Source organism: Trichomycterus rosablanca, chromosome 8, assembly GCF_030014385.1.
Source record: "Trichomycterus rosablanca isolate fTriRos1 chromosome 8, fTriRos1.hap1, whole genome shotgun sequence".
Classification (NCBI taxonomy): domain Eukaryota; kingdom Metazoa; phylum Chordata; class Actinopteri; order Siluriformes; family Trichomycteridae; genus Trichomycterus; species Trichomycterus rosablanca.
In genome coordinates, this window is record NC_085995.1 from 38,203,318 (window position 1) to 38,228,818 (window position 25,501).

The 25,501-nt window shown below is 41.7% G+C and overlaps 2 protein-coding genes across 2 annotated transcripts; one reads left to right on the forward strand and one right to left on the reverse strand.

Moving 5' to 3' along the window:
• Positions 1-780: 780 nt before the first annotated feature.
• On the forward strand, positions 781-9,863 carry mrnip (MRN complex interacting protein). The gene is made up of 7 exons (XM_063000865.1): positions 781-874; positions 3,982-4,041; positions 4,772-4,878; positions 4,962-5,028; positions 6,838-6,971; positions 7,116-7,224; positions 8,143-9,863. Exons 1-7 carry the CDS (start codon positions 815-817, stop codon positions 8,806-8,808), a joined length of 1,203 nt encoding a protein of 400 aa, XP_062856935.1. The 5' UTR covers positions 781-814; the 3' UTR covers positions 8,809-9,863.
• A 210-nt stretch (positions 9,864-10,073) lies between these two features.
• sqstm1 (sequestosome 1) lies at positions 10,074-20,857 on the reverse strand. The gene is made up of 8 exons (XM_063000864.1): positions 20,575-20,857; positions 17,575-17,670; positions 15,656-15,960; positions 15,323-15,500; positions 15,152-15,232; positions 10,796-10,992; positions 10,505-10,706; positions 10,074-10,411 (listed from the first exon to the last, which is right to left on the reverse strand). Exons 1-8 carry the CDS (start codon positions 20,741-20,743, stop codon positions 10,251-10,253), a joined length of 1,389 nt encoding a protein of 462 aa, XP_062856934.1. The 5' UTR covers positions 20,744-20,857; the 3' UTR covers positions 10,074-10,250.
• Between the last annotated feature and the right edge of the window lie 4,644 nt (positions 20,858-25,501).

Consider the following 25,501-nt stretch of genomic DNA (forward strand, 5'->3'; position numbering starts at 1 on the left):
GCCGAGCAGTCACTAAAGGGTTAGGGTTAGGGTCTGAGGGTTAAGGGCCAACTGAGGGTTAAGGGCCTTGCTCAAGGGCCCAAAAGTGGCAACCTGGCCTTGATTACTAGTCCAGTATCCTAACCACTAGGCTACAACTGCCCACAACACAGGGAGGACAGGCAACAGCAATCAAACCCAGGTCTCAAGAACCCACGTTACTGTACAGCACCTACTTTTTCCAGCTGCATCATCGTGTATCACATATTGCTGTCTGCATAGGTGCTGTCTTCGAAAGTTACATTAGCTGCCTTAAATTTGCCACTATGTGTGAGTGAATGGGTGAGTTTGGATTAACACCAAATCCATGGTGCACTAATTTTAGTAGGTGGCGCAAAAAGGAATGTAGTTGAAGTTATTTTTTTTTATCCTTGGACTGTTGTTTACTTAGAGTAGGGAGATGTTTACTGTGGAATACTTCTGTAAGCCTGCTAAATGCCGAAAATGTACATGTTAAGAGTCTTCAAATGTATCGACTCCATGGTTTGCCAAAAATGAATCAGGAAAGGAGTCGACTCCAACACTTTTCGAGAATCGACATGTTGCCAAAAGTGAATCAGTGAAGGAGTCGACTCCAACACTCCGGGCATTGACTCCATAGATTGCCGAAAATAAAGCAGGCAAGGAGTCGAGTCCAACGCTTTCGGGAATCGACTCCAGTTATGACGTCACGACGCAGGCGCCTCGTACCGCGCGGTTTCAAAAAGCAAGATCTTGTTGCTAATGATAAAACGAGTTTAGTTCTATAAACTAAATTAATACCATATTTATCAGGATGGTACAAGAGTTTCAGGTTGTGAGATGTTTCTCCTGCAAGACGTTTCAAGTACAGCAGGTAAAAGTTTATCTTTATTCGCTTAAAAAGTCTTTAGCTGTTTGCTAATCTGTTTACATTTATTTAGCTAGCTTGTAATGTTAGCTTGCTGGCTAGTGTGCTCATGTAGTTATTCTTAATGTTTGTTTACATTTTCATTTTCAGCATTTAGCAGACGCTTTTATCCAAAGTGATTTTACAGTACTGTGACAGTATATATTGTCCAAGCAGTTGAAGGTTAAGGGCCTTGCTCAAGGGTCCAACAGTGGAAACCTGTCAGTGGTGGGGCTTGAACCAGCGACCTTCTGATTACTAGTCCGGTATCTTAACTGCTAGGCTAAACCTGCCTGTTTGTTTGAAGCTACTAAAAGCTGTGTGGTTGTATTAAATGCTAAACATCACCTTAGGTTTTATAGAATAGACATGGACACTATATAGTCAAAAGTATGTGGACACCCCTCTTAAAGACTAGTTTAAGCCAGAGGTGGAAAGAGAACTAAAATATTGTACTCAAGTAAAAGTACTATTACTTTAATGAATTTTTACTTAAGTACGAGTAAAATTACTAGTCTAAAAATCTACTCAAGTAAAAAGTAACTCATTTAAAATGTACTCAGAGTAAACGTTACTTCGTTATGTGTTTAACAGCAGGGGGGGGGGGTCCTCTCCTGTGTAATGTTTGTTTGTTTGTTTGTTTATTAGGATTTTAACGTCATGTTTTACACTTTGGTTACATTCATGACAGGAACGGTAGTTACTCCTTACACAAGATTCATCAGTTCACAAGGTTATATCGAACACAGTCATGGACAATTTAGTGTCTCCAATTCACCTCACTTGCACGTCTTTGGACTGTGGGAGGAAACCCACGCAGGCACGGGGGGAACATGCAAACTCCACACAGAAAGGACCCGGACCGCCTCACCTGGGGATCGAACCCGGGACCTTCTTGCTGTGAGGCGACATTGCTACCCACTAAGCCACCGTGCCGCCCCTTCTGTGTAATGCAAACCGGACAAGTGGATATATCTCACAATAGTTGTTTTTAATTAAAATCTAATAGAAAGAACATGTTGATACAACATTTAAAACATTTAGGGATGTGTAATTTTAGTACAGACCATCCCATAAAACTGTATAACCACTGAAGTTGGCATTATTGTGGATTCTATAGACCAGCCTTCTTTTCATCACTAACAAATACCAAACAACAGTCATACTGCAAATCCATTACTCAAAACTACTCTATACCTAGATTTTTTACTCAGTAACGGATGTTATTTAAAATGTAGTGAATTACAATTCTTACTACAAAACATACTTAAGTAAAGGTAAAGTTACTGGTTGTAAAATCTACTTACAAGTACAAGTACACAAAAAAAACTACTCAATTACAGTAACACGAGTAAATGTCATTCGTTACTGTCCACCTCTGGTTTAAGCTGTTAGAATATATTTATTTCTTTAGTTAACTTTATAGCCATGAGTTATATGATAACCACATGTATGTGTTCGCACCTTGGAACTTCCTACTGTCCCTTTGATCATCCTGTTACTTCCACATCCTGAAAATATTCACACCTTGTACAGCAGCTGCCTGCTTTTGTTGTCCACCAACACCCCCTTCTCCTTAGCTATTTATTCTTGTTAATTCCCCAAATAAAGTTAGAAGATCTTTGGTACTGGCAGTGTCCGTGTCTCTGTGCCATCGTCTTCTCCTGAGCTCAGCAACGGGACCGAGGTCAGTAAAGAAACCAAGAGGGATCTGTCAACTGGTGGAGAATATTCCATAAAAGCCTAAATCTATCATCATCTACACAATTAAATCAGAGACCTTGTCACACAGACTGGACAGCCTTCTGGATCAACCTACTTGTGTGAATCTAAATATCGGTCGACCCTTACTTATAAACACTTAGAAGTAAATTATCAGAATAAGGTTAGTGTGATAATGTTAATGTAATAAATAGAGATGGGACGATCGATCGGCTACGAATCGGTATCGGCCGATTTTTAATCAAAATATGCTATCGGCGATCGGCGATATTTCCTAAAAGTAGCCGATCCGATCGTGTGATATATAAAGACCATGTTAAGTTAACAGCTCAGTGGATTGATCCAGACTTTGAGCTACGAAGCACCAACCATCACATCACCATTCATCAACCATCGTACAGAAACCATCGTGAAAGCTCTTACGATGTAATTTTGCTGATTGTAATATTTACTTTAAAAAGATAATTCAACCCGGTCACATCTGAGTCGATTCTATCAGCACGTTATATAAACTCCTGGTTCACTTTGGTAAATCGTGAGCGGTTCTTACTTGTGATGTAGATGAGAACAGAAAACGTTACAGAGCCAATCAGAGGCAAAAGTTTATTCATTACCAAATTCGTTAGTTTAGGATCATCTGCTGAACTTTTAGAAAACTTTTAGCTCCTTAGACGGAACGAGTCTGACTCGGTTACAGATCTGTGGTAATAGCAGTTTAATTAAGCTTTTTAATGAAGCTTTTTAATGTAAGAGAGTCACACAGAATGTTCTGTAGTAGCTGGTATTTATTTAAAACCACGACATTTAATTAATAACAGTAAACACGGAGAGATAACCGAGAAGAGAAACTTACGCTTCACATAAAAACGAATCAACTCATGAATCAATGAATCACTTATAGCGATACTGTGAACAAAGCGTCTCTTCTAAAGGCACAAACACACACACACACACACGTGCGCGCTGCTCCTGTTTATCTTTACTGTGAGGCTCTTTTTAAGTTTTTTTACTGCTAATCCCCCCCCCCCCCCCCCGGTGCCAAAAACCCCGATCGGTCCATCTCTAGTAATAACAGGTCTTTTCAAACAAGTCTTTAATAAAGCCAGTGATAGCTCAGTGGTTAAGGTACTGGACTAGTAAACAGAAGGTTGCCGGTTCAAGCCCCGCCACCACCAAGTTGCCACTGTTGGGTCCCTGAGCAAGGCCCTTAACCCTCAATTGCTCATTGTGTAAGTCGCTTTGGATAAAAGCGTCTGCTAAATGCTGAAAATGTAAATGTACATGTAAAGCTCTGAAGAATAGTAATGCAAATGAAGACGGGGGTTATCAGACAATGCTGTTTTTTATTTCAGGTTAAAAAAAGCAAAAAATGGAGCTGCAAGATGTGTGGGGAGAAACAGTCCCTTATGAAGGTAGGTTTATTCTATACTTTCATTTATTCTCTATGATATATGAGCTTTTTATTATTTTTTTTTAATATTTTTCTGTTGCTCTATAAGGGCTGGGCGGTATGACCAAAAAATTGTATCACAGTATTTTTAAGATTCTGACGGTTTTACAGTATATCACAGTGTGTTATATTTTTTGTATGACTGGGACTTTACATTTCTGTGGCTTATTCTACTGTCATAAGTACGTAGAATATAAAAAGTTTTAATTTCACCATGTATATAATGAAGGTTTTAAGTGCTTTTAATTTCCTTTGGGGTCAATAAACTAAACAGTATATCTATCGAAAAGTAGACGACTTTATATCTGTGCTTCCAGTTTGCTTCGGTGTTGATGGTATAACGTCGATATAACAATTAAACTGAAGTATTTTTGTCCCGGGAGTAACGTCGGTTAACCGTTTGCTTTTTTTGCAGCAACTGTGCCATGACAAACCGGGAAGTATATAAAGTATAAAAAAACTTCTAAACTGCCGACATGGCTCATTTCTTTGCTGTTTTTGTTTAGTTTTTTCCACTATATCAAGAAAACCTCTTTCATTGGTTAACAATATTACATGATTTGCTGCCTATTGAAGCCTACAGCTGTTGTATTAACTGTGCTACGGTATAGCGGTATATGAAAAAGCCATACCGTATGAGGAATCAAAGTCGATATACCGCCCAGCTATGCTCTGTATTTGCTTTCTTGCAGGAATATGGCAGAGGAACGGGTGCAGACTGTAGACGGCATGTACAGAAGCTGAACTCACTGCGTGGGGATCTGCAAGAGGTAGAAAATGAAAAAGCTTGGACTCAGTGGTAAGCTGCTAAAGGTAATTAGTGACTAAATGTCTTAACCCAGTAAATTAAAGTAAAAGTTTTATGATTATGTTTTTTTAAAGGGAGAATGAGGATGTATGTGGAGATGATGAAGACACTGGTGAGGATGTTCAGACCTGTGAGCAAAAGGTAGAGGTTTTTCCTGTGGCAGCTTAATTAGATGATGCATTTAAATCTTGTTTGGAAACATAAAGCCCTTTTTTTTTTAAAGGATTTTCATTTGCAGACAATTTTATTATTCATCAGTGCTGTAATTTCTGCTCTTATAGAGGCAGCAGTTGCTATTATGTGCAAAATAACTGATTTGACTGATAAATGATGACTGTTTTATTGGAAATTCAAACCCAGTTCTAAAAATTGTGGTTGTAGTTCAGTGGTAGCTCAGTGCGTTAAGCAACTGGACTCGTATTCAGATGGTCATTTGTTCAAGTTGCCACTGCAGATATTTACATTTTCGGCATTTAGCAGACGCTTTTATCCAAAGCGACTTACAGTACAGTATACAGTCTAAGCAACTGAGGGTTCGGGGCCTTGTTCAAGGGCCCAACAGTGGCAACCTGGCAGTGGTGGGGTTTGAACCTGCAACCTTCTGCTTACTAGTCCAGTACCTTAACCGCTGCCCTCACACGATGCAAGATAGGACATCACACACGGACATCTAGTAAAAGGAGAACAGGCCCCAAAGTGCCTTCATTGCTCAACTACCCTAACAATGAAACATATTCTATGTGAATGCAAAGTTTTTACCCAGGACAGAAATCTGTACCTGATGGGATCGGACATAAATGACATTTTTAAGATTTTAAAATTCCTGAAAAGCATTAAATTAAAACATTTGTTGTAATTTTAACCTCTACAGTTTTGATGCACATGTAAACAACATATATCTCTGTATCCTAAGCGATCGAAGGCTGGGTGGCTATATGAACAACGATTGGCCTGTTGTTCAGGTGGGGGGGGGTGGGATTGGAGACCGGTGGGGGTGGGTCTCTCTCTGTCAGAATGCGATTACGACCTCTGCCGGCTGATTAAGAGGCGCCTACACAAGAGATGAGGAAGAGCGCACTTGGGGCGCGTCTCTCCGCATGCAACGCTAGGTGGCGCCAAAACTCATCGATGTGTGGGTGGCAAAGATGCATCCGGCTGCTGCCAGTGTTTCGGAGGGGATACGGGTTAGCTTCGATCTCCTCGGTCAGGGCGGGGTTCGGCATAGACAGAGAGGAAGCGCGATGCAAACTGAACAATTGGATGCGCTAAAGGGGGAGAAAAAGGGAAAAAAAATAATTAAAAAACAACATACAAATGGCACGCCATAGAGATGGCTCTAAATACAGAGCTTATAATTGCGATAAAACTCAACCAACCAACCTTAACTGCTAGGCTACAACTGCCCATCGATATAGATATAGATTCAACAACATATCTAGACATATCTACATATCTACTATTATTGGGCCAGCACGGGGGGCTCGGTAGCACTGTTGTGCACTGTTGCCTCACAGTCTGGGTTCTTTCTGTTGTGGAGTTTCTGTGTGGGGTTTCCTTCAGGAATTCCGGTTTCCTCCCACAGTCCAAAGACCTGTAACTTAAACTGATGAATCATGGGTAACCTGCAACTACCTGTCCTGTCATGAATGTAACCGAAGTGTAAAGCATGGCCTTAAAAATTCTAAAATACAAATTATTTTAAATACACTGGTTCATCTGGTAGTGGTCTAGTGGGTAGAGCCTTGGTCTATCAATCGAAAGGTTGAAAGTTTGAATTCCAGCTCTGCCAGTCAGCCACTGTTGGACCCTTGAGCAAGGCTTTCAACCCTCTGTCCGACCCCAGCTTCCAAATGAGCTGGGGTATGTGGAAATAGAATGTTGTTGTACTGTACATGTGTACATGGATATATGACGAATAAAGGCGTTCTATTCTAATAAATTATTGTGTAGGGTGAGGCACAAGTTGTAAGCCGCTGGAGTAAATTTGTAGACCAGACAAACAGCTGTCCGAAAGATGAAGATGAGGAGGAGGAAGAGAACGTTTACACAGAACGACAGTGGGGTCAGAATCGTAATACTTTCAGGTGAGACAAGAAGCTCTGTTTTATTCATTAATGCACAAGGAATCATTAGAAGCATTACAAGCATTAGAATGTAAAAGTAACATTATCGATAGATATTATAATCATATTTTGGACATAGCAACATAAAGTGTTGCTATTCCACAGAAGAAGAAAGAAAAACTTCACCTCGGAGGCGGCTTGTAGTGAGAACATGACCGCACGCGATGATGAGGACCTGGAAACTCATGGGAAGACCAAGGCAGTTCCATTTCAGGTAAAATTCTCATACATTAGCAGATCCAGCCACATAGTTCAGACCTCAGTGGCTTTTTCGGTCAATCTCAATCTCAGTTTCATATTTAGAAGGTTTCTAAGTGGAAGATGAGCTGCATATGACTAACAGGACTGAGTTTTTAACATAGAATTAATAAATACATGAAATATAGCAGCATGGAGAACATGCTAAAAGCACAAGAACACTGGGCACAGTCTCGAGATTTATCAAAACATGTTATTTTTAAAATGAACAAATAACAACTAAGAAAAAATGCCGGTAACAGGAATGTACGTCGTCGAGATGCATCTTCTCGGTTAGAGTTAAAATGTTATCAAACATACAGGAGAAAAAGGGAGAACTTTAAAGTTAATTTGCGTATATATGTATACATACACTGACCAGGCATAACATTATGACCACTGACAGGTGAAGTGAAGAACACTGATTATCTCTTCATCACGGAATATATTAGGCAGCAAGTGAACATTTCATCCTCAAAGTTGATGTTAGAAACAGGAAAAATGAACGAGCGTGAGGATCTGAGCGAGTTTGACGAGGGCCAACCCTTGTGGGGCGTTCCCGGTCTGCAGTGGTCAGTATCTATCAAAAGTGGTCCAAGGAAGGAACAGTGGTAAACCGGCGACAGGGTTATTGATGCACGTGGGGAGCTAAGGCTGGCAGACGAGCTACTGTAGCTCAGATTGCTGAAGAAGTTAATGCTGGTTCTGATAGAAAGCAGCACAATTTGTTTTGGCAGCAATAGGGGGACCGACACAATATTAGGAAGGTGGTCATAATGATATGCCTGATCGGTGTATAATGTCATAGGGACGGAATGGCCCATATAAAACAGCAGTGTTAACATGGTTGGTTAGAATTGTTTCTTTTTCATGAAGGGTGAATCTTTTTCCTTAGAACCGTGATGTCGCCTTTAAATCATCACCTCAAACACGACAATCCCCCAAAGAATCTCCAGTAAACAACGCATGCCGCAGCACATTCGCTCCTCCTGACCCCTCAGCTCTCCCACTGAGCTCTAAACATCAAAGTCCAAGTTCAAAATGCGCCGGACCCAACAAACTGCCCCCCAATCGGCCCTCTGTTCCTTCCAGCGGTTCCTTTCCACCTTCATCCTCAAGTAAGAGACCCAGTGAAACTAAACTGGATGCAAAGGACTCTAAGTGGACAAGGTTTCTCAATTCTGCTAGCACTGACCATGACGAGAACGATGATGAGGGTAGCGTATGTGGTCAGTATACCACTAGTACCACCGATGTTGATTACTTGTCCCAAGCCAACGATCCGACTGGAATCATCAGGAATCTGAGCAGTAAGGAAAACGCAAGAGCGCCAACGGATGAGACTCGTCTAGACCGGAACGTCGTGTGCGAGTTTGGGAATCTGACTCGCTGTTTGGGTGGAAATGCTTCCCAACACCTTCGAAGTCCGACCTTCACCTCAAGACCTGTTAACACCCAGAAACCAGTGTGTGTTCAGCCTCCACCCGTCGAAAAGCCGTGCCTTGGTCTTCCTTTTAACTCCATGTTCCATACAGAGGAGGACTTTAATGACACATATTGATAAATATTTTAATCAATTTAGACACGGTATGGCCAAAAGTATAAATGGGTTTTGGCATTTAAGCCACGGGTGTGTAAAATAGCTTTTTTAGTGACGCTATTGTGACATCTAACAGCTTAAAGAGCAAGACTGCATCACTGACTACCAAAGTGCAAACTGCCTTTGGAAGCAACGTCAGCACAACGTCAGTGTTAATTTGGAGCGTTGTGAATTAGATTTTAGGTTATAACAGCAGCCCTAAGTGTAGTGTAAGATCACAGTGTCAAGCAATGGCGAGCACTTGCTGTTGGACTTGGGATCAGAGTAAAACACATCCTCTGACGTGATGCAGCATACGTCACCATCTGCCACTGTGGTGGACGAATCTGGGTAGGGTTATTGCCAGGAAAATGCTGAACTATGAGCTCTGCTGGAACAGTTAAGATGATCTTCAGGTTACTACATACACAGACCTTTGGGATGAATTGGTACGCAGACTGAGCTCTTGTGCTTAAATTGAAGTGAATTTTGACATTTCAACGTGTAAGGGCTTTTTGAGACAAGTGACACCTATTATAGCAGCTTCATATCAGTGCCAGCTTGGAACAGTACTGTCCGCTCATGTTTGTCCTGTACAAATTGTACTATGTACTCTGTATACTGCACCTTCAGTTTGTACTGTGTACTATACACATTGTACTGCATGTACTGTTAGTACTGTTTACCGTATCTCATTTGTACTGCTAGTACTATGTACTGTACATAATTTGTACTGCATGTACTGTTAGTACTGTACTGTACATAGTGTGTACTGTTAGTACTGTACAAATTGTACTGTGTACTCTGTATACTGTACCCACAGTTTGTACTACAGTATGTATACTATACAAATTGCACTGCGTGTACCATTAGTACTGTGTACATAATTTGTACTGTTAGTATTGTGTACTGTTTGTACTGCGTACACTGTTAGTACTGTGTACTGAGGCCTTAAGTATATAGACAATGTATTGTGAATAATCCACAAACACTTAAACAATTGCTTTGCTTACAGTTTATTAGACATGTGAAACAGAAAATAAATCCTATTAAACTGTGACTAGCAAAAAATACTCCATATAATTCAAATAATAAAACGGTTATACGGACAGAAGTCTTACAAACATGCTTCCAATTAAACAAACAAAAAAAAAGTATCTTAAATTATTTAACCAACCGGTGACTATGATGGTAGATTTCTGTGTTTATATCGACTTTTGTAACTTTTTAAGTGCCAAATGTTGTTAATAAAATGGAGCATGTGCTAACTGGTCTTTTAAATGCCTGAGTAAGTTGCCGTCAGCAGTATGAAAGAAACTTGTTATATATTTTTAGAAAGGCAGAGTTGGCAGATTGCTATAGATTAGCACGGGGTTGTAAGTGATTAAATGTAACCCCGGTGTTTGTGAGCCCTTGCTGATGCTTCACTGCTGTGGGCCTGGTGGTTTGGCGTACTGGATGGTGTCCAGCGCGGTTCCTATGTCGTAGTTCTTGGTTTGGAGGAGCCTGGTCAGCCAGCCGCCGTCATCTGTGAAGCCCATGGAGAGCATCTGGGAGAGGGATTCCACCAGCTGAGGATCTGCATCTGGAGGGTTAGAGGAAAGATTTAGGCTGCGATTTAGTGGTTTAGCGATTTGCGGTTCTAACTTGATTCTAGAAGATAGATCCAGTACTGTACCTCGGGGCAGGTGTGGGTAGAGCGCAGCCTCGCGTAAACCGGTCGGACCTTGGTTAGCAGTGGAGCTGCTGGGGCTTCCATCAGCTTCCAGATTTGCGCCGTCCACCTCCATCCTGAGTGACTGCAGCTCACCGGTGGATGGATCCACTTCCTTTGAGCTCAGATGGGTCCATTCTTCATCGGTATTCTGGTCCCTCTGATCCTTTAAAAATTAAGAAATTAAACTTGGGTACTGATTTCTGGTACAGTTATTAAACACTATGGTGCAACTTATCATTAACTGATCATTACTTTGGCTCCTCTGTCGGCACTCCCCATACTGTTCTCATTGTTCTCTACTGAGCTCATTGGTCCTCCGTCTTCCCCTTTGGATGGGCCGGCTGGGTCACCATCACTCCGACCACTAGGGGGTCCACTTGAGGCAGGAGGAGTAGGTGTCACTTTTGCCCTTTGACCAGCATGCTCTACATCAATGTCCACGTCGATGCCTGTGTGAAGCCAGACGTATTTGTTAAGCAAATGTTCTGATTCACTTCTGGTTTGTTTTCATAAGCATGTGAAGTCGAGATACATTAAGTAAATGGTATAATTCATGCCATATACACCGATCAGCCATAACATTAAAACCACCTCCTTGTTTCTACACTCATTGTCCATTTTATTGGCTTTACTTTACCATATTGGAGCCCAGGACCACCACAGAGCAGGTATTATTTAGGTGGTGGATCATTCTCAGCACTGCAGTGACACTGACATGGTGGTGGTGTGTTAGTGTGTGTTGTGCTGGTATGTGTGGATCAGACACAGCAACGCTGCTGGAGTTTTTAAACACCTCACTGTCCCTGCTGGACTGAGAATAGTCCACCAACCAAAAACATCCAGCCAACAGTGCCCTGTGGGCAGCATCCTGTGACCACTGATGAAGGTCTAGAAGATGACCGACTCAAACAGCAGCAATAGATGAGCGATCGTCTCTGACTTTACATCTACAAGGTGGACCAACTAAGTAGGAGTGTCTAATAGAGTGGACAGTGAGTGGGCATGGTATTTAAAAACTCCAGCAGCGCTGCTGTGTCTGATCCACTCATACCAGCACCATGTCAGTGTCACTGCAGTGCTGAGAATGATCCACCACCTAAATAATACCTGCTCTGTGGTGGTCCTGTGGGGGTCCTGACCATTGAAGAACAGGGTGAAAGCAGGTTAAAAAAGCATGTAGAGAAACAGATGGACTACAGTCAGTAATTGTAGAACTACAAAGTGCTCCTATATGGTAAGTGGAGCTGATAAAATGGACAGTGAGTGTAGAAACAAGGAGGTGGTTTTAATGTTACGGCTGATGTTTGAAATTGGGCCAGCAATGGGGTGTCAAAATTCCTTTCCTCTAGTTTCTAATCATTCCTATTATTTTCAGTATCACAGTGCAGTTATAAATACAGCCGGTCTCATTTTAAAATGTAGTACTATAATAAGCTCTGTTCTGTTTAAAGTAGGTCTGTGTCCCTAAGCACAAAGTGAGTTCCATAAAGACACAATTTGACCAGTTTGGTGTAAGAAATTGCAGTTGCCTGCACAGAAACCTAAACTGTAACTGTGGACCAGGCCTTCTCATCCGATAAATGCAGGTTTGGACTAAATAGGCAGTAATTCCTACACACAGCATGATAGCACGTCTTTTGAGATCTTATTTATCGTGAACTACACTCCCAAACTCTCGCCTGAATTAAGGCATTGTAGTCATTCCTATTTTAAAGTATAATACAAGAGGATTTCTCTTGATCACATGTCGAATTCAATCCGGCCCGCCACGTCATTTCATGTGGCCCACGAGAGCTTAAAAGACGTATGATTGTCTTAAAATACACTGTAAATTCGTACATAAACTGGATCTTCCACAATGCATGCCGACTTTGTGACCGCCTCGTGTTATGAGGCCGTGTCTGTGCTACAGGAGTACAATATAAATATACAGAATAAATTTGACATTTTGACACCAAACACAGAAATTAGCCTCCAAGAAAAACAACAAATTGTCCAAGACTTAAAAGGCAGAGAGCAATCACAGCAGGATACGTCACAATCAGCCCTTTGAGGGCCAAATAAGTTTTACACCCCTGCTCTATATGTTGATTATTGAAATGGGACCTACAGGGGTTGGACAAAATAACTGAAACACCTGGTTTTAGACCACAATAATTTATTAGTATGGTGTAGGGCCTCCTTTTGCGGCCAATACAGCGTCAATTCGTCTTGGAAATGACATATACAAGTCCTGCACAGTGGTCAGAGGGCTTTTAAGCCATTCTTCTTGCAGGATAGTGGCCAGGTCACTACGTGATGCTGGTGGAGGAAAACGTTTCCTGACTCGCTTCTCCAAAACACCCCAAAGTGGCTCAATAATATTTAGATCTGGTGACTGTGCAGGCCATGGGAGATGTTCAACTTCACTTTCATGTTCATCAAACCAATCTTTCACCAGTCTCGCTGTGTGTATTGGTGCATTGTCACCCTGATACACGGCACCGCCATTGGATGCACATGGTCCTCCAGAATGGTTCGGTAGTCCTTGGCAGTGACGTGCCCATCTAGCACAAGTATTGGGCCAAGGGAATGCCATGATATGGCAGCCCAAACCATCACTGATCCACCCCCATGCTTCACTCTGGGCATGCAACAGTCTGGGTGGTACGCTTCTTTGGGGCTTCTCCACACCGTAACTCTCCCGGATGTGGGGAAAACAGTAAAGGTGGACTCATCAGAGAACAATACATGTTTCACATTGTCCACAGCCCAAGATTTGCGCTCCTTGCACCATTGAAACCGATGTTTGGCATCGGCACGAGTGACCAAAGGTTTGGCTATAGCAGCCCGGCCGTGTATATTGACCCTGTGGAGCTCCCGACGGACAGTTCTGGTGGAAACAGGAGAGTTGAGGTGCACATTTAATTCTGCCGTGATTTGGGCAGCCGTGGTTTTATGTTTTTTGGATACGATCCGGGTTAGCACCCGAACATCCCTTTCAGACAGCTTCCTCTTGCGTCCACAGTTAATCCTGTTGGATGTGGTTTGTCCTTCTTGGTGGTATGCTGACATTACCCTGGATACCGTGGCTCTTGATACATCACAAAGACTTGCTGTCTTGGTCACAGATGCGCCAGCAAGACGTGCACCAACAATTTGTCCTCTTTTGAACTCTGGTATGTCACCCATAATGTTGTGTGCATTGCAATATTTTGAGCAAAACTGTGCTCTTACCCTGCTAATTGAACCTTCACACTCTGCTCTTACTGGTGCAATGTGCAATTAATGAAGATTGGCCACCAGACTGGTCCAATTTAGCCATGAAACCTCCCACACTAAAATGACAGGTGTTTCAGTTATTTTGTCCAACCCCTGTATGTCTTCCATTAGTCCCCAAAAATCCCACATATCCTAAAGATTTTGGGGTCATCCAGGAGGCTCTGGCAAATGTCAGACGAGCCTTTAAGTGCTTCTTGAATTTTGTTCATGTTTGGATTATTTGTAATGCCGCACCATCGATCAGCCAACTGAGGTTGTAAATGAGGCAGTTGTGAGGAATCCCATCCAGCACACCACTGAGATTCAAACTCATGAGTTTGAGATGTCCGCTTTGGTGTGCTAGTGTTTTTTTTTAAATATATATTACAAAAATACACGTTTTTGAAACAGCTTAAGGCTTAAAATAAAAATGTATGTTTTTTTTTTTATCAATACAAGAGGAAGCTGTAAATGACTCTGGGGTATCTTGTGCTAGCCTACAAGAATCAGGCTTATCTGTGCCCACCCTTAGCTCTTGGGCAGGTCAGAAAACTAACCTCTGGCCAGTTGAGCAATGTTGATAGACTAAATGGAACTAAATGGTATAAAATTGTAAGGTAAATATTTATAGCACCGTCAGCAATAACATTTGTAGAAGCACTAAGTGACAATTTGAAACATAATGAAATGGCAGATTTTCCATCAGGATGTACTTCTGAATGAGGAAATGTGCTTAGTAAAACGACGTTCCTGGGCGTGTGTGTGTTTACTGAACTAGACGTCCTTTAGTTTGTATATGATCGTTATTAATTGCTGCAATCACTCACACTTTCTTAACTGCTTATCCAGTCAGGATCGTGGGGGGGGGGGGCTGCTGGAGCCTATCGCAACTTTTCAATGGGCGCAAAACACACAGTAACACCCTGGACGGGGCGCCAGTCCATCGCAGGGCAGACACACACCCACCCACCCACCCATTCACTTATAGGGCAATTCGGTCTCTCTAATTAACCTGACTGCATGTTTTTGGACTGTGGGAGGGAACCCACGCAGACACGGGGAGAACATGCAAACTCCGCACAGAAAGGACCCGGACCGCCCCGCCTGGGGATCGAACCCAGGAACTTCTTGCTGTGAGGCGACAGTGTGACCCACCGAGCCACCGTGCCGCCCTGACTGTTGAACTGTGTTATTTAATCATATACAAATAATCTTATGTTTGCTTAAAAAACATTTACATCCTAACTTGCAGTAAAACACGTGACATCTTCTGTTATTCGCCTGTAGTGTCTGGCTTTAGGAACACAGTTCGTGTTGAGAATTTCTGTTAGTGATGGTAAACGACACAGTTTCTGGCAGGGCACTTACCAAGGGGGCTAAGCAAGGCAGCCACGCCCTCTCCAATGTTCTTCAGGTACTCCATGTTGGTCTGGTCAGCTGCATCAGCTCCTGTGGATGAAATAAAGTAGTTTAGGTAAATGCTCCAGATTTACTTCACGATGTGCATTTAAAATCTCTCTGCTTGTAAGACAAACATACCGTTCTGAGCCTGGCCTTCCTGTGAGTCGGCCTGCTGCGAGTTGGCCTGGGCACACGATGGTCCGGGCTGGGCACCCGATGGTCCGGGCTGGGCACAGTTCTGAGCCTGGGCGTAGTTCTGAGCCCCGGCCCACATGCAGTGCCTCATCTTGCGCCAGATCTTGCCACGAGGGAACCACTGAATGACGAAGAAACAGACGAAATTGGTAAACAGAACAAAAACAACATGACAAGATGTGTCCTAATCTTACAATAAACCCTAGAATAAAGGTTTTACATTATGAAACTCTATTAATGTTTAAAAAGCAGAACATATAATATTTTGATACTTACTTGATCAAACATGTTGGCCATGGGGTGGAAGATGGGCAGGAGGGCATGCTCCTTGTGCAGACCCTTGGCCTGGCAGGTGGAGCAAAGGTCATAATTGGGGCAGACGGTGCACTTGAAGCGGGTCCCAACGACCTGGCCCTCACATCCATCGCAGGTCACGCCAGGGTGAACCATGGGGGGGTGATGAGGTGGTCCCATATGGGGTGGTGGACCCATAGGAGGGGGCCCTAGGGGGCCCCTGTGGTGTGGTCCTAGAGGAGGAGGAAAGAATCCTTGCGCCCCATGATGTTTGTCCTCCTTTTTCTCTGTGAAAGGCAAACACAACAGAACGTTTTAAGAATGATGGAATAGGTGTGATTATTCACAAATCTTCAAATACCCAAACTCATCTGGATATTTATTCATTCTGGTGGTCAAATATTATTATTATTATTATATTATATTAGGACTTAAACGTCACGTTTTACACACTTTGGTTTCAAAGGAAACCCACACAGACACAGGGAGAACATGCAAACTCCACACAGAAAAGGCCCAGACCATTCCACCTGGGGATCAAACCCAGGACCTTCTTTCTGTCAGGCAACAGTGTTACCCACCAAGCCACTGTGCCACCCCTGGTGGTCAAATAAGCCATATTATTTGTTCATTCATTCATTTTCTGTTCTACCACCACTTTACCTGTTCAGGGTCATGGTGGGTCCAATTAATTAAGCGAAACACCCACACCCTGGACAGGTCGCTAGTCCATCACAGGGCAAACACACACACACACATACTTAGGGCATTTTTAGTAGCTCCAATTAGCTTTCGAGGACCCTGAGAACCACATGCACACTCCACACAGAAAACACCCTGGACACCCAGCTAGGGAATCGAACCCAAGCCCTTTTTGCCATGAGACGACCGTGCTTCCCCTGCATTACTGTGCCACCACAAATAAGGTATACACAATTTGGGAAACAATAGTTTTTCACAGAAAAATCTATATACATGTAAACATTAGCAGTCGATGTGTGCATAGCGTACAATAATTGTAGGTATTTTTTTATTATAAATTATTGAATAGTCTGATTGCAGATGTTAGAAAAGACTTCCTGTAGCGTTCGGTCCTGCTTGTAGGTGGAATTAGTCTGTGACTGAAGGTGCTCTGTCAAAACACCTGGGTGTGAGTTCAGTTTTGTAAGCATTCTTACCTCGGCTACCTGCTGAATTGAATCCTGTTCAGACCCAATTATGGAGCTTTTTATTATGATCTTCCTATTTTTATGTATTTATTTATTTTATATTTTTGTTTTTATGCATTTTCTCCCTTTTATCTCCTTTTTAGCACGTCCAATTGCCCAATTGCGTCATGCGTCCTCTCCACCAATGCCGATCCCCGCTCTGATTGAGGAGAACGAAGCTGACCCACGCCCCCTCCGACACGTGGGCAGCAGCGGTATGCATTTTGTTACCTACACTTTCATGAGTGCAATGCAGCTCAGCCCTGTATACGGAGAGACACACTCTGACAGCACTCTTTTCCCGTCTCTGTGCAGGAGCCATCAAGAGGTAATTAGATTACCCTATCCGGCTTAATATCCCACCCACCCCTATATGAACAACAGGCCAATCTTTGTTCATGTTGGTGCTCAGCCCAGTCGGCAGGCAGAGCTGAGACTCGATATGGTTCCAGTGTGTGTTTTTAGCGCTGCACCACCTGAGCGGCTTACTATTTTTATTATTATTTGTTATTATTTTATTATGGTACATTTTAGGGTGCATGGGTGGATTCCTGCTGTGCTTTCAGCAGGTTGTATGTCTACACAGACATCATTGGCTATGTCTGGGGTCAATGGATAAAATACAGAAGCGGCCGAAAGAAAAACGAAGAAATAAAAACAATAAATGTAATTCTGCATGTGTGTGTAACTCACCCTTGATGAAGATGCGGAAGGTGTCGTCCTTTATCAGCGACAGTCCCATCATGAGTTCATCATCAGAGGAGAAGGCGATCATGTCACCATCCTCGTCTAAAACAAACAGTAGGTAAACACATTGTTTGAATGGATGTCCATGAGTCGTGTTTACACAGTGTAGAGCTTTTTTATTAAGCTGTTTATTGTTTTCCTTTGTAAATGTAGTAGTTAAAGGGCTCTACAGGTTTGTAATCAATCTTCTATTGATAACAACAGGCTGGATTTCCTGGTGCTCAAATATTTAGGCAGAGGGTGTGGACTGTGCCCAAACACAGACAGAACATGACCTCCCCTGCTGAGTTATTCATTACATGTCGTGTCTAAAGTTTGAGTCGAGTATCTTCACAATAGCAGATGTAAAGCAGGAGAACAAGTCAGACCAGCAGAGATTATAACCAATAAAAACCGACACCTAAAGAACTGGTGCCACCTGAGTATCAAAATATATCAATAATTAATAAGAAATAAATAGAAGTGACAGCACATGGGTGCAGCTGGAAGAGTGGGTGCTGTACTAAACCCTGGGTCACAACCCTTGGGTGGGTCAAAAGCCAAATCAGGGTCACCGAGAAAAATAATAATAATTAAATGAACTAATTATAGGCACATTAACACAAAATTTAATTTTGCACAAATGCCCCCTTGTGGAGGCTTTAGGTTACATCTTGTATACCACAGTGGGACCAGATTGCCACCATTTTATTAAGTATATTTTATTTTAATGCATTGTTTGGGTTGCCTGGGTCGCTGTAAACAGCATGGACAAAATGTGGGTCACTTGAAAAAAACCCTGCTCCCAAAACAAGCAGGTGAATTGGCTACTTTAATTTGCACCTACACATGGGTCAGTAAGTACCATGTGCATCCAGATACAGTACTTCATGTCTCAAAGTCATCTCAAATCATCTCACACTGGTTCTGTTAACATGACAATAGGTTCAGTTCACTTGAATGGTCTCTCCAGTCACCAGATTCAAACCCAATAGAGTCCAATGCCCAACCCAATAGTCCATGCAACAAAGACTTGAAGGTGTTGAGGGCAAAGGGGGCTTGACCCAGTATTAGTACGTTATCACTAATAAATATATTTATATTAAAAACATCTTATTATGCATATTATATATATATATATATATCTAAAAATAGACCATGTCCAGTTACACTGCTAAAGGACAGATAGATGCATGGCATTGATTCCTTTCATCTGTCATTAAAATCCTCAATTTATTACAAATTATCTACAACTTAATAATAAACATCAAGGTATTTATCGACCGTATTTATCGGTCAGGGTCACAGGAGGTCCGGTTCCACCAGGGAACACTGGGCACAAGGCAGGAATACCCTGGGCTGGGCACCAATCCATTGCAGTCCTATTATTTAAACGCATCTGAAACCTTGTTTACATGTTTTGCCCCGTCCACCACAATCAGATCTCTGTATAATCGGCACCCTATGCATTTCCCATGAGAGTTTGACTGAATGATAATGTACGCAAGTGTGTAGCTACTGGAGCAGCTTGTTTGTTTACATTCCCTTACACTGTTCGTTCAAGTCATTTCTCTACATCTAATTTTTAAAGAGATTAGAATTTTAGTTGTTGGAAAGCTCTGACATTTAGCTTATCAGTTACTGTCGTTTAGGATCAACTCGAAGGATTGGCACAGCCGTGAATAACGGCAGCCCACTACCCGGGTCCGAATCTCAGCTGTGCTACTCGCCAGCTGGCATTTACACAAGACATTATTGGCTATGCCCGAAGCATAGTTAAAGCAATAAATAAACATAGATGAATCAAATTTTAAGTGTTTTTGTACGATATGTAGGGTCTTATTTTAAATGACCTTCAAATAACATTGGCACTCAGTAATCACTGATGATCCCAGAACATGTTTTGTTTATATAATATAAATATATGAATATGTAAAGTCCAAATTTAACACTGATATTAATGTCTTATTACTTTTTACAGCATCCAGGCATGTTTATGTAAATAAAATGCTCTAAAATGGCTGATGTTTTTGTTTGCTTTCTTTAGCGGGGTCAGATTAATCACTTTTTCCAGTCAGCTGTTCCTTGGTGGTTGGTTGTGCTGTTATGAGTGTTTAGCAGCACAACATTGAGCTTATTATTATTATTATTATTATAGTAGAAAATAATAAATTTAAATGAAGTTCTCAGTTCTCAATTGATTTAAATGCCATAAATGTCTATTTAATCACTGGCTGATTAGAAACAATCACATATTTTTAAGTTAAACAAATACCTGTAAACAAACCATTTACATTTAACTTATTCCCTGTACAGTTCCATATTTAAAGATTAAAAATACACTGGTATTAAGGTGTAAAACATGGGAGTCATTGGGATGTCACCAGAATAAAAATAAACATTTTCGGCATTTAGCAGACGCTTTTATCCAAAGCGACTTACAGTACAGTTACAGTATACAATCTGAGCAACTGAGGGTTAAGGGCCTTGCTCAAGGGCCCAACAGCAGCAACCTGTTTCCTTAATTTTCTTCGGGATTATTAAAGTATCTATCTATCTATCTATCTATCTATCTATCTATCTATCTATCTATCTATCTATCTACCTATCGATTTATCGATCTATCCTGGCAGTGGTGGGGCTTGAACCAGCGACCTTCTGATTACTAGTCCAGTACCCTAACCACTAGGCTAACCACTGTACTGGGGTGTTGATTCAAAACAACCAACTCCATCCACACAGAGCCAGGAATGTAAATATTGTATTTAAATCACTGAGTAAACGTGTTACTTGTATTACAACAGTTGCCTTGTTATAGAATAGAATAGTGCTGCTCTGTCCAGTTCCTGGGTGGTACCGGGCCCACCGCGACTCCCACTCATACACTCTCTAAAACAAAAAATGATGAAACTATAAGGCACCACCGTGCTGTTTAGTTTATTTTGACTTTAAATAGACGCTTCTTACCCTTGTAGTACATTTGGAAGCAGCCGTTGCGCAGGTTGGAGAAAACATCCGCAACTCTGCGGCTCAGGTACTCAAAACTTGTGGTGACCCCCTGATCCACAGCGAAGCGCCGAATCTCTTTATGGGATTCCTCCTTCCCCAGGAGATAAGCCTTCACGGTCATCGACATGCTGGTCTGCTGGTCAGTAAGAGCTCGCAGCTCGGTGCGGAAGGTCAGAATGTGTTGTTGCGCAGCAGAAATTTCAGCACTTTTACGCGGTGTGAGAGTCGCTCCCTGTCAGCACTGTGCGCACTTCTGATCCTGACTCCGCCTCACCTGCATTATTTATACACCGCGACAGCCAATCAGAACAGCCGGGAGAAAAAACAGGGCGTGGTCGAGTAGGCCAAAGCTCAAACTGGGGTTTCATTGCGCATGATCCGCATCGCCGATAAAAACATTAGGGAGGGGCCCAAACAGGGGGAATGAAGAAGGCAGGCAATGATACAGCACTTTACACTAGGGGAAATCCCACCTTCATCATGCATTGTTTTGGATCATTCCAGTCACCACGTTGGCAGAAACATCTAGAACACAGATTGTCGAGGATCACCTGACCCTTCTAGAACAGATTATCAAGGATCACCTGATCACTGCTAGGCAGAACCTTCTAGAATAGATTCTCAAAGCTCACATTTACATTACATTTTATATTTTCAGCGTTTAGCGGACGCTTTTATCCGAAGTGACTTACAGTACTGTGACAGTATACACCATATCAAGCATAACATTAAAACCATCTCTTTGTTTCTACACTCACTGTCCATTTTATCAGCTCCACTTACCATATAGAAGCACTTTGTAGTTCTACAATTACTGACTGTAGTCTATCTGTTTTTCTGCATGCTTTGTTAGCCCCCTTTAATGCTGTTCTTCAATGGTCAGGACCCCCACAGGACCACCACAGAGCAGGTATTATTTAGGTGGTGGATCATTCTCAGCACTGCAATGACATTGACATGGTGGTGGTGTGTTAGTGTGTGTTGTGCTGGTATGAGTGGATCAGTGTTTTTTAACACCTCACTGTCACTGCTGGACTGAGAATAGTCCACCAACCAAAAATATCCAGCCAACAGCGCCCCTTAGGCAGCGTCCTGTGACCACTGATGAAGGTCTTGAAGATGACCGACTTAAACAGCAGCAATAGATGAGCGATCGTCTCTGACTTTACATCTACAAGGTGGACCAACCAGGTAGGAGTGTCTAATAGAGTGGACAGTGAGTGGACACGGTATTTAAAAACTCCAGCAGCGCTGCTGTGTCTGATCCACTCATACCAGCACAACACACACTAACACACCACCACCATGTCAGTGTCACTGCAGTGCTGAGGCTGTTGTAGAACAAAAACTTTGACTTAATGACAGTTTATGTCTCTCTAAAATCCCATCTACACTTATGTCAGTGACCAAAATAGCCTTTACTTAGGTCACTTTGTGTACATGACGCTCAGTGCCTGGACATATGAAAGACTTAATAGAAAGTAATTATCATTCTTTCCACATTCAAGCTGGTAATGGGCATTTTTGTGGTTTTGTAAAAAACGTCACTCTAAATAATAGGATTATAAACGTAAGACAGACTCCTGGTTTTCTCTGCCAGTTTAATAGCTTATAAGTGTAAATTATAGGTCTGTTAAGCAGTTGCCACACCTCATAACATCATACATGCCATCATAGAGTGTTAAACATCTATTTTAAGCCTGTGGTTGTAATCAGACATCAGGTAAGTGACCAGTAGGAGTGTACATCATTCATTAGCAAATGCTCTATTCTGGTCAGGGTGTGGTGTATTCAGAACCAATCTGAAATCACTTACACCCTGGGAATACACCCTGGACAGGACACCATCGCATTTCAAGTCTGTTTATTTACATGTGTGTTTTTTCTTAGATTTTCTTGAAAGAACATGCTAAACTCTGGCATTAACCAGAGCTTAGTATTACATTTTAGGATTCTTGAGTTGTAAAGCACCGTCACTTCTGTGTCACCTGCAGATACGGTGAACATTTTGTGCCAAAAAGTCTTTCTAACACAACAGGTGATGAATAAAAGCAAATACTAATAAAAGATACAACTGCTACTCAATTATTTATTTGTGTTTAGGTAAGACTTTATTCTGATCCAGGTCACAGTGGGTGCAGAGCTTATCTGAGAAATGCTCATAATAAGTTTGGAATACATGCAGGGAAGCTTACACACTTTTTGTGCAGCCAATCCGCCTATTTACACTGTTCTGAGGAGGCTTCTTACATGACTTTGAAGTATGTCTGTGGGAATTTGTGCCCATTTAGTGACAAGAGAATTTATATGTCCTCAGAAAAAAGCCTCAGTTGATGTTCCGGTTCATTCCAAAGCTGTTGAGTGAGGCTGAGGTCAGGGTTCTGTGCAGGGTTTCTTTAAAATGAACTCTTCTTAATGCACAGGGGTACAGTCATGTTGGAACAAGAAAGGGCCTTCCCTAAACTGTTGCTGAAGTTTGAAGCATAGTATTTCATTTATATAATTGATTTATTACCTTTTAATTTATTACCTATTTAATTTCCTTCAGGATTAATAAAGTGTCTGTCTGTCTGTCTGTCTGTCTGTCTGTCTGTCTATCTATCTATCTATCTATTTATCTCTATACCTGTCTATCTATCTATCTATCTATCTATCTATCTATCTATCTATCTATCTATCTATCTATCTATCTATCTATCTATCCATCCATCCATCCATCCATCCATCCATCCATCCATCCATCCATCCATCCATCCATCCATCCATCCATCCATCCATCCATCCATCCATCCATCCATCCATCTATCTATCTATCTATCTATCTATCTATCTATCTATCTATCTATCTATCTATCTATCTATCTATCTATCTATCTATCTATCTATCTATTAGCATTCAAAAATAAAAGGGGTGTCCCAATACTTTTGTAGATGAAGTGTATCTGAATCAAATGTCATGTTGTTTATAAAATAAACACCACAGTGAATTTTACCGGGGTATCTAAACACTTTTGTGTAAGACTGTATGGCAGGGGTTCCCTACGCCTTTACAGAGGGTTAGTGTGACAGTGTTTTTAAATAAAAATAGAGCTTATAATCGTCCCAAATCATTTATATTATTCTTATTTTTACATGTTTTATTTTAACATGCAAATGATTTGGACATGCTTGTAACAGTAATATAAAAAAGTACTGAATAAACAACATTAGTAACTTTATTTATATTTATTTGCCTAGAGCTTGACCTTTTGTCTACATCTGCCTCTCAGACAACCCACGTGGGGTCAAAGGGTAAAAACCGCTGATGTACCGTGTCATTATTTGTCTTCCAGCACTTTCCTACAATAACGTCATCAGTTCAGACACTCCTGCTTTTCCTGCGCTCCTTAGTTCACTAATCATGATTAATCTGGATTATTGCTTGGGGCTTTGGTTAGTGCCATGGTTCATTCTGATGCAAGAAGGAAGAAATACTGGTTTATTTGTCCTGTATTAATTAACCAAACCCTCGTGTACCTGTGTGGGGGTGTTTTGTAGGTTGAGCCAGTTGTGTATTAGCTAAATGATAGCTTTAAATTGCTGCGTCATGCTTAGGTAGAATTAGTGGTTTCTCACGGCTTACAGTTTCATGAGCTGTGAACACAACGTCTGGGTCTGCTTTCCTCAGACCATCTTGGTGTTTTATAAACATTTATTGTTTTCTTTCAACCAAAATGAGCCTGATTAGACTTAGCAGTAACTCAAACTTACTTTGAGTCTCTTTAAGCTCAGAAACAGGATGTTTTAGTAGGTCAGATTTTGCCTGCTAGGTGTCTGTATCCTGTCTTAGCTTGTACTGCAGAAGCAAAAACATGTTTCTGAAATTAAATAAAGCATTTTCAGAGAGAATTCTATTCTGTAACATACATGTATTAATAGAAACCACCTCTGTATTCAATTATTTATTCATTCATATATTGTTTGTTTAACTACTGCTTTATCCTGGTTGCAGTGGGTCTGTTTCATTTGGTCAAAGGTAGAAAACACCTCGGACAGGTCGCCAGTCCATCACAGGGCAAACACACACACACACAAACACACACACACACACACACACACACACACACAAACATGCAAACTCCAGACATAAAAGACCTTGGCCGCCCAACCGGGGAATCAAACCAAGGCCTTCTTGCTGTGCTCCAACATGCTGCCAATTAACGGAAATTATATTTTGTGATTCTCAGAATGAATCCTGCTTATCTGAAACAAAAGATTTATTTATTTACTACACCACTTTACTTAAACTATCAAATAAAGTTGAATGAAATGAGAGAATCTGTACTGTACTGTAATACTGCTGCTCTATTGGTTTATTTAGTATATCTACCTATAATCACGTCAACTGAAGCTTGATCTATTCACTCACTCACTCACTCACTTTCTTAACCGCTTATCCAATCAGGGTCACAGGGGGGTGCTGGAGCCTATCCCAGCTTTTCAATGGGCGCAAGGCACACAGTAACACCCTGAACAGGACGCCAGTCTCCAATTAACCTGACTGCATGTTTTTGGACTGTGGGAGGAAACCGGAGCTCCCGGAGGAAATCCACACAGACACGGGGAGAACATGCAAACTCCACACAGAAAGGACCCGGACCACGCCCACCTGGGGATTTAACCCAGGACCTTCTTGCTGTGAGGCGACAGTGCTACCCACCGTGCCACCACTACAGAGACTACTGACAGATATTTTTCATAGAAAAGCAACTTACAATTTTACCCGTGTACAATCTGAGCAGTTAAGGGTCTTGCTCAACAACCCAACAGTAGCAACCAGACAGTGGTTTGTTTTGTTTGGGAATTATAGTATTTGTGGTACCTTATAAAATAAATCCTGTTGATA

Coding starts and splice junctions, on each gene's coding strand:
- mrnip (XM_063000865.1), top strand. CDS start 815: ATGGTACAAGAGTTTCAGGTTGTGAGATGTTTCTCCTGCAAGACGTTT. Junction 4,879..4,961: donor GAAAAAGCTTGGACTCAGTG/GTAAGCTGCTAA, acceptor GTTTTTTTAAAG/GGAGAATGAGGATGTATGTG. Junction 5,029..6,837: donor TTCAGACCTGTGAGCAAAAG/GTAGAGGTTTTT, acceptor ATTATTGTGTAG/GGTGAGGCACAAGTTGTAAG.
- sqstm1 (XM_063000864.1), bottom strand. CDS start 20,743: ATGTCGATGACCGTGAAGGCTTATCTCCTGGGGAAGGAGGAATCCCAT. Junction 15,501..15,655: donor TGGCCAACATGTTTGATCAA/GTAAGTATCAAA, acceptor TTCGTCATTCAG/TGGTTCCCTCGTGGCAAGAT. Junction 10,707..10,795: donor GTGCCGACAGAGGAGCCAAA/GTAATGATCAGT, acceptor TAATTTTTAAAG/GATCAGAGGGACCAGAATAC.